Below are 9,502 nucleotides of genomic sequence, written 5' to 3' on the forward strand. Positions count from 1 at the left end.
AAAAAAAAAAAAAAGAATAAACCCATGGAAAGGTTAGAAAGGGCACAGGGGCTTCAGCCTCAAAAGAACTGTAGATAAAGAATTGTAGGTGGAGATGGTATGACCTTACAACAGGAAAATGGCACTACTGTTGCTTCTAATAGGCTTGTTGCAACATTCCACTCGCTGCCCCTCACCTTTGACCCAGTTATACTCTTCTTTGTGCCTGGGTGAGGCTGTTATCACCGGCTGGTTGTTTTAACACCTGCTGTCTGGCTTCTAAATGCTGCCTGTGACAGAGAAATTGTTGAGGAGGGCCCCAGCCCTACCCCCACCCTCACCCCCATCACGGACAGCAGAGATATATCAGGAACAGGTGGCATTTCAAAGTGCATCATAAAAAGGAAGTGCCAGCCAGGAGGGACTTACTTACCATCTGCTCTGCTCCCTTCACAAATACGTCTCCTGGGGCTTCCCTATTTGACTTAACACCTATCCAACAACCAAAGGAGTAGAAGAATCTATCACCACTAACATCAAGGAAACGAAACATTCCATTTTAAAATGGAAGCTGTTTCAAAGGGCAAAATAGCCAGACGCAAGGACTGTAAAAGTGATCCTGAGCCATGGGAATGGCTGTCATTTGGCTAGAATGCAAATGCACTCACAGGGGCTTTCAGGCAAAGGCTGAGGTTGCAGGATTATCTCAAGGACAGGGTGCTGCCAAGAGCTTCAAGAAACACTTATGTGGCCTTCTCCAAACCAGGGAGAGATTAAATAAAGACATCCTGCAGCATTAGGGAGCAGGCATAGCACTGAATTAATCTTCCTAAGCAGAGGGCACATAATTTTCATCTCAGAACAATGTTATTTGTTGTTGTTTTTGCTTGACCATAATTCCTTTCTGGTCATCCAAGAATATCTTCCCAGGAATAAAGTGTCCTTCCTTAAACCCCCAAATCTTTAGCTTCCTGCCAGGCTGGCCAAGCCCACTCTCAGATGGGGGTGGGTCCTTTCCCCCTCATCCCCTTATTCAAGTAATGGCACTAAAGCCTAAGTCCCAGGGTCTCTCTGCAGCTGCTGCAAGGTGGGATGTACCAGCAGAACTCTAACTGTGACTGCCAGGTGGGACAATGCCAGAGAAGCCCAGCTCTGGTAGCCTCGCCAGCCACCAGACAAGGACAAATTAACTGGGCTCCCTTACCTCCCCTGGATGTACCTGTGCATCACCAATAGCCTAATTAACAAAGCCTGGCTGGTGACATCAGATCACAGTGACCCCCAAACTCATGATAAGTCAGGATTGCTTCTGGCTTTTAGAACAATCAACTCTCTGTTAGCTCAGGGCAGAGAGGTGAAGAGTGAAAGGAAGGGCTGCAGGCTTGTACTGAGGGCTATGGGAATAGTTAGCAATCAAGCTCCCCCACTTCCCCATCAGGCAGTTGCTGCTAGGACAGTCAGGGAAGGCTGGGCTAGCCTAAACTTCCTCCTCTTCCTCCTCCTAAATCCCCTGCCTGGAGCCACCAAGAAGGATACCAGATCCCTGACAACCTCCACCAAAGCCACAGGCTGCCTGCTGAAGTGACCCAGAATCGAAATAATTTCACACAATGCAAAAATTAGAAACAATATTTATTGTTTCCTGTTAAAATAGGGCGCTCTCATGAGAAAAGAGTGTGTGAAAAGAGCCTTTCCTACACCCCAAGCTTTGTCACTTATCTCAGCAGGCTAGAACTGTTGATTCAAAACCCTCCTCACTGTGTAGGAGGGAAAGCTCTCCATCTACTCCTGGGAAATTAGGCTACTGTACTTTTAGCTTTGATTACTTGCATGCCTTAGAAAGAAAAACTCAACCTGTTAACAGGCTATCTGCCCCTAGGCACATTTGCTCAGTCTACTTGGACAGAGAGATGTGGCCTTCCAAGTCCACATCCCCATATGCAGGCCAGGATTAAGTGATAACCCTGGAAATCTGGTGGGTGTTCCTGGGTAGGGATCGAAGACAACACCAACTCTTGGTCAGCTGGTTGAAAACATGCATAGTGTCTCTAGTGAGAAGCTGAGTTTCTCTCTTTCTTGAGTAGTATTTTGGGTGTAGTAGGGCCTGTAGTCCACCAGTAGATAGCTCTCTGACCGTAGGTGGTATCTGGTCTAGAAGCTACTTACTCCACCTCCAAATCCTCTTGAGATCCCTTAAACTGACATGAGTAAATTCAAGTTTCAAAATGGCACACCAAGTTATACCAGGTAGAGGATGTCATTAAGGCAATGGTCTCAACAAGTCCATGTACAGAGTTCTGATCCCACCATTCCCCTCCCTTTGCCTTCAGGACTGCCTAGTCCTGCCCACGGCTTCTCCTCTGTGATAGCTTCTATCTTCCAGAAGCCTTGAGCAGCCTTCAGCCTCATAAGTTGGGAGTGGCCCAATTAAGGAACTTCATGGCAACTTCAAAGCCAAGGAAACAGGCCTGAGAAGGGGTTAAAAGGAAGAAAAAAGCTAGCAGAAGTTGGGACTATCACAAAGACCCCAGCACCATGCTTGGCTGCCCCTGTCAGGACCAGAACCCTTCTGTGACTTCATCAGAACCCCTCCCCAACTTCGTTCCCACCCCAGGTCAGGGAATCAAGCTGTGCTTTCATATTCCTGTGAGGGGAAGAAAATCCATGTCTCAAAACTACCCACTTCTGATGACCAAGACAGGAGATCAAAACCCCTCCCCTTATGGGGCACCTGAGTGGCTCAGATCGTTGAGCATCTGCCTTGGGTTCCAGCTATGATCTCTAAATCCTGGGATCAAGCCCCATGTCAGGCTCCCAGCTCAGCAGGGAATCTGCTTCCCCCCTCTCCTTTTGCCCCTCCCCCTGTTTGTGCTCTCTTCTTTCTCTCAAATGAATAAATAAAATCTTAAAAAAAAAAAAAAAAAAAGCCCCTCCCCTCAAAGAATTCCAAAGACGATGACAACTGAAGCTTCAGGAAAAGAAGCAAATAAGGAGGCTCTGGCTGAGGGTGGGATTTGGGGAAAACTGAGCCCCCAATCCAATCTTGGAGCAAGCAAAAGTCAGCCCATCTAGACCTAGGAACCTGCTCTAAGCCCTGAAGGGAAAGCATAGCCCCTGCTTTCCACTCACCGCATTGGCTGGAAAGGCTCGGATCATCACTGCATTGAACCCCTTATACAAGGATGTGACTCCTTCGTTCTGGATCAGCTCTCTCAGTACATCTCTGAAACCATTAGGGTATTTTCCAGGAGGTGCTGTGGGTGGAATCCAACTGTTAAGGCTTTAGGAAGTTTCCTGACCTGCCTATAGTAACCTACACGGGAACAGTTCCATAATCAAGTCTTCCTGCTGGGTCACTGCATCAGGAAGAGAACACCCTCCAGGTCATCTGGGACCAGTCCACAGACAACACCATTCACCTTGGGATAAACAATGTCTGGATTACTGATGCTGAGGGAGTGGAGAGGAAAAGTGAAGAACGTAAGAGTCCTTCTGCTCATGGGAAGGCAGCAGAGTTGATCTGACTGCTTATCTCACTTATTTTGTGTTCTGGCCAAAAGGAAATGAATCTAGGGTTCCTAGGACACAAATGACTGTAAGGAAAATGTTGGTCAGAGAGCTGCTGGGTGCTGCTGTGGAGAGTATCTCCAGGGCCCTAAGAGCTCTGCACCCCAGGGGCAGCCAGTTCTGGTACCCAGTCCACCCCCATCTACCCCACTACCCTCCACTAACCAGTCTGGAAGCGGGACTTGAGCACGTCCGGGGGGATTGCCACAGCCCAGTTGAAGATCCCTGCGATGCCCCCAGCCACCAGGATCCGAGGCACACTGAGCTCACTGACACTGCAGAATACCAACCGCAGCCCCAGTCAGACAAAGGCTGTGAGCAAGGCATTCAAACCATCCCCACCCTTGGCGGATGGGGCAGTTACACCAAGGGAGAGGCTGGTCAGAGGGAGGAGGTCCAAGGCCAGGGCTCCTGTGACATGGTAGCTGCCACTCCTTGGAGGAGGTTTCATGAACTTGTTTCATATACTTGCTCCAGCAGGTGAAGTACAGAGTAAGCAGTGTTAGCTGGTCTCAGCAGCAAGGACAGGAAAGTGGACATGGAGCCAGAAGCAAGCCCACTCTGCCTTCAGACCCACTCACAGTAAAGGGCAACAAACCCATGACGGAGCAAAGTGGCCTCTGCGTTCTTCTGTTCTCCTCACCTCTTTCCCTCTGGCGTCAAGATATTTTTCAGCCACTCATATGTCATGAAATACATCCCGCTTGCTGGAACATCTGTTAGGGGCAAGAAAGAAGCGAATTAAAGAATATAAAATCCTCATGGATTTCTAGAACTTAGAAGAGCCAAGCTTGGTGCTGGCCCTTTCAAGGTTTCCTGGGAAGTTCCTCAGCCACATCTCCTATGTGCAGTAATCATTTTGCATTAATTAGATGCTGCTTTGGGGCAAGCACTGGTGTGAATGAGCACAAACACATGAAACATCACTTCACCTTCAAAGTCCCCTCTGAGTGGTCCCCACGGATACGCCCACTCCATGTTACAACTACAGCCAGCCTCTGGCCTTCCTCCAAACAGCTACAGTAGGACAGGGGTGAGGCTGTGTCTGCCTCTCTGACTGCCACCCCAGCAGCACATGCCTCTTGAAACCAGGGAGAGCCCCACTGTCCCTCATCCCTCCAGCCATGACTGCTATCTACTAGCTACTCCCCTGTAACTGGCACTATCTTGAGTTACATCCTTGAGGGCAGCCTGCCAGAAGGATACAGGTCCTCCTATCCTCATTTGTCTCCATGCTGGCCAGGGATGAGACTGCCCCAAAAACAGGACACACCATGCCAGTCAGAAGTGTAGCCTGTACAATGCCAAGGCATTACCTGTATCCGGGGATACAGGTAAGACCCTCTGTGGCAAGCCCTCTTCCGATGAGCTCCCCCTGCAAGGTGTCCTCAGGTGGAGAACCTAGAAGATTACCTCGCATGAGGGTGAGCACTGTCCCTTTGTAGATGCCTCGGATCCCAGATTCCTGGTATAGCTTCTTGGCACAGTCCAAGGCCCCACTGTACTTGGTTTCTCCCGAAGAAGCCTGAATCTGAGAGGGAGGAAAAAGTCATCAAGTCAGTAGCAGCAACATCAGAGTCAACAGGCTCAGCAGGTTACAGATTACAAGGTGAGTGTGGGAGTGATCATTATTAGACCAATGAAAGACTGCCCTGTCAAACTGCTAGTTATTTGGAACATAGAATATTGGTAGAAATCACTGGGAAATAAGGTTAAATGAAAATATCACAAAGCATCCACACACAAGAAAAAAGTCAACAGAGGAGCTGGAAAATATGTGGAGGAATTCTCTCAAATACAAGAGCATTCCCAATAAAGCCAGTTGGAAGGTCATTCACTTATTCCTTCAACAAATATCCATTGAGCACCAAATCCATCCCAGGCTCTCAGAGATCAGGAAGCTCGATCAAGGAAAGGTGAACAGGAAAGAGCTGTTCAGAGCTCTAAGTGCCAAGACACAGATCCTGTGCAGAGCCGGGGGAGGAGCAAGGAGAGGCCTCCATACCAGTCTCTGGCATCCAGGGCCTAAGACACAAGAGCTTAAGTAAGGCAGGCAGGGGTAATTCCAGAAAAGATCTGAGACAAAAAACCCCATGCAAGATCCACAGCGAGTACAGAGCCAAGAGGAATCACAACACACAGAGGCATCAACCAAAGAATAATTAAAGCTGGAGAGTTAAGGGGCGCCTGGGTGGCACAGTGGGTTAAGGCCTCTGCCTTCAGCTCAGATCATGATTTCAGGGTCCTGGGATGGAGCCTTGCATTGGGCTCTCGGCTCATTGAAGAGCCTGCTTCTTCCTCTCTCTCTCTCTCTCTCTCTCTGCCTGCCTACTTGTGATCTCTGTCTGTCAAATGAATAAATAAAATCTTGAAAAAAAAAAAAAAGTGAAGAGTTAAGCTTTAACAGTTCCAAGGAGAAACATGAAATAAACATATAAGTTCAATAATTTTCCTACATACCAGCAATAACAATTTGAAAATAATGTGGAGGAATCCTATTCTAAAGATATTATTTTTTTTAAAGATTTTATTTATTTGACGGACAGAGATCACAAATAGGCAGAGAGGCAGGCAGAGAGAGAGGAAGGGAAGCAGGCTCCCTGCCGAGCAGAGAGCCGGAAGGAATCCTATCCTGAATAGCAATAAAATATATGTGCGTCAAACAGTAATAGGATTTGCATAAATAAAACTAAAGCACTCCAAGGAACATAAAAAAAAAAAGAGAGAGAGAGATGAATAGAGTCATCATTCTGATTAGGAAAGTTTTTCCTTGGAAAGACTTCAATTTTTCTAAAAATAATAAATTTAAGACAATGTCAATCATATAGTAATGGCTTTTTAAAATATAACTTCCCCCAATGATCTGGGCACATGTAAATCTGGTATGTCTGAGGAACAGCAAGGAGACCCACGTGACCAGAGGACACTGGAGCTTACTCACGGTGACGTGGGGGCCAAAGAGGATTGGTATGGAATTGATGTCTTATTGTGAGAATCTTCTCCCTGTTTTGTGATGAAGGTGACCTGGAGCAATGTGGCTGCAAATGGAGGGATGAGAAGGGACAGACTTGGCATACACTGAAAGCAAGCTTAACTGTTGAATAGATGGGACATGTACGGTGAGAAAAGAGAGGCATCTCGGATGACTCCTGTGATTTAGAGCTGAACAACTAGAAGTATGGTTGCCACAACTGAGGTGGAGAAGGTTGTAGGCGGAGCAGTTATTGGAGAAGACTGGGAGCTCATTTTTGCACATGATGACACTGAGGTGCCTATTAGCATCCAAATGGAAATGCTGGATAAACTTGTATGGAGTTCAGGAAAAGCCTGAGTTGGAAATATAAATTCTCTCTGCTGAAGTGCAACAAAAAACCCCAGATGTTATTTTTATTTAATTTGGGGGGGGTGCAAAAAAGGTGGTTTTATTAAAGGATGAGACAGGACCCATGGGTAGAAAGAGCTGTCAAAAACCCTAGACTTTATTTTTAAGCAAACATGAGAAGACTCTGAAAGTCCAAAGAAAAAGAGAGACTGGTTAGGAGACTCTGAACTTGAGAAATGACTTGGTGGTAAGTTCCTTGGATTTTCTTTCTGATATATCTCAGATCTGGGACTGAGGAAACTGGCAATCCAGGAATACGAACAAGCATAGACCAGAAAGAGCCCCAACAAAAGCCTGTGTTCTCTAGACCAAGGACCAAGAAAGGGTCAGCTTAGAAAGATAAGAAAGTTTTAGACAATAAACACTCAACTCTAGCCATACACCATAAAACAAAACCACACCAGCAAACACCAAGTGGGGAACTTGGACTTCCACCCTTGCAGGGCTCTAACAAGGAACCCAACATGCTGTCAGGGTGGAGTCAGAGAAGGCCAGGTAGGGAACTAGGACTTTCATCCCTGACAGCCAGTAACCAGCACCCTCCTATCGGCTGGGGTCAGTGGAGATGCTGCAACTCCCACACCCACCCAGCAGTAAAAAGAAGTGCCCCACCCTGAGGTGCCAAAAGAAGCCAAGTCGGGAACCTACACTTCTATCTCCACCTGGCAATAACAAGGCAGCATTCTTTCCTTTCCTGCTGGAAAAAGCCAGCTAAAATAGAAAATACGTTATTTACGTAACATGCAAATAACCAGGTTTCAATTGAAAATCACTCATCATACTCCAAACCAGCTAGACCTCAAACTGAAAGGAAAAAGACAAGCAACAGATAACAGAGATGTTACTGTTATCTGACAAATATTTGTTTGGTTTTGGGTTTTTGTTTATCTGACAAAGATTTTAAAGCAGCCATGGTAAAAATCCTTCAATAAGTAATTATAAACATGCTTGAAACAAAAGAAAATATGGAAAGGCACAACAAACAAAGTCTTAGCACAGAAATAGAAGATGTAAGGAAGAACCAAATGGAAACCATATAATTGAAAAATACAACTGGAAAAAGAAAAGGGAAAAAGAAAAATATAACCAAAATAAAAAGCTCAATGGATGGCTCACTCAGGAGCAGAACAGAGGTGCGCCTGGGTGGCTCAGTTGGTCAAGCACCTGCCTTCAGCTCAGGTCATGATCTATGAGTCCCAGGATTGAGCCCTGAATTGAGCCCCACCTCCGGCTCCCTGCTCTGTAGTAAGTCTGCTTCTCCCTTTCCCTCTGCCCCACCCCCCTCATTCTTTCCCTCTCTCAAATAAATAAATAAAATCTTTAAAAAAGAAAAAAGAGCAGAATAGAGGCAAGAGAGAAAAAAAACATCAACTGGAAAACACAACAATGGAAAATTTGAACAACAGGAAGAAAGCATACCGAAACAGATTGAACAGAACCTCAAGACTTGTATGACTATAACAAAAAAATCTAGTTTTGTGGCCTCAGGGTCCCAGAAGAAGAGAAAAGACAACAGGACCGAAAAGGTACTTGAAGAAATCATTGCCAAAAGGTTCCTAAAACTTTCTCAATGTGGCAAAACATACACACAGTTTCAAGAAGGTGAGCAAATACTAAACAGAATAAACCCAAGTAAGTGCATGCAATGACACATCAAAAATGAACTTCTGAAAACTAAAGATACAGAAAAAATTATTCGGGTGCCTGGGTAGCTCAGTCAGTTAAGCATCTGACTTTTGATTTTTGGCTCAGGTTATCTCAGGGTTGTGAGATCGAGCACCGCATTAAGCCCCGCTTAAGATTCTCTCTTTCCCTCTGCCTCTGCCCTTCTTCCCATCAAAAAAAAAGAAAAAATCTAAAAAGCAGCAAGAGGAAAATGACACCTTATCTAAACAATCAGAAAGACCACAAAACTAGGGACAATAGAAAGAAATGGCACAGTATCTTCCAGGTACTGAAAGAAAAGAACTGTCAACCCAGAATCCTACGTCTAGCAAAAATATACTTCAGAAATAAAGGGGAAATCAGGCATTCTTAGATAAAGGAGAACTAAGAATCTGTCACCAAAAGAAGACCTACCCCAAAAGAATATCTGCCCCCCAAAAATAGTGAAAGGAAGTTCTCTACACAGGAAAATGAAAGAAGGAACCCTGAAACATCAGGGATGGAAGCAAGAACATAGTAAGCAAAATTATAGGATTATTTATTTAAATTATAGGATAATTATATATATATATATTATAATATATATATATATATATATATATAATGATACTATGAGAGACATTATATAGTGATAAAAGGGTCAATCTACCAAGAAGACACAGCAATCCAAAATGTGTATGTAACAAACAAGAAAGCTACAAATAACATGCAACAAAACTGATAGCACTAAAAGGAGAAACAGACAGGGGCGCCTGGGTGGCTCAGTGGGTTAAGCCGCTGCCTTCGGCTCAGGTCATGATCTCAGGGTCCTGGGATCGAGTCCCGCATCGGGCTCTCTGCTCAGCAGGGAGCCTGCTTCCTCCTCTCTCTCTCTCTCTCTCTGCCTGCCTCTCTGCCTACTTGTGATCT

The 9,502-nt window shown here is 45.5% G+C and overlaps 1 protein-coding gene across 1 annotated transcript in view; it reads right to left on the reverse strand.

Moving 5' to 3' along the window:
* Nucleotides 1-1,594: 1,594 nt before the first annotated feature.
* SLC25A20 (solute carrier family 25 member 20) overlaps nt 1,595-9,502 on the reverse strand; it is a 30,629-nt gene continuing 22,721 nt past the window's right edge. The window contains exons 5-9 of the mRNA XM_059389670.1: nt 4,960-5,077; nt 4,190-4,262; nt 3,712-3,821; nt 3,109-3,233; nt 1,595-2,447 (exon numbers count right to left, since the gene is read on the reverse strand). Of these exons, the coding sequence (XP_059245653.1) occupies nt 2,385-2,447; nt 3,109-3,233; nt 3,712-3,821; nt 4,190-4,262; nt 4,960-5,077 (489 nt within the window). The 3' untranslated portion in view covers nt 1,595-2,384. The remainder of the gene's footprint in view (nt 2,448-3,108; nt 3,234-3,711; nt 3,822-4,189; nt 4,263-4,959; nt 5,078-9,502) is intronic.

This window comes from Mustela nigripes, chromosome 2 (genome assembly GCF_022355385.1).
Source record: "Mustela nigripes isolate SB6536 chromosome 2, MUSNIG.SB6536, whole genome shotgun sequence".
NCBI lineage: Eukaryota > Metazoa > Chordata > Mammalia > Carnivora > Mustelidae > Mustela > Mustela nigripes.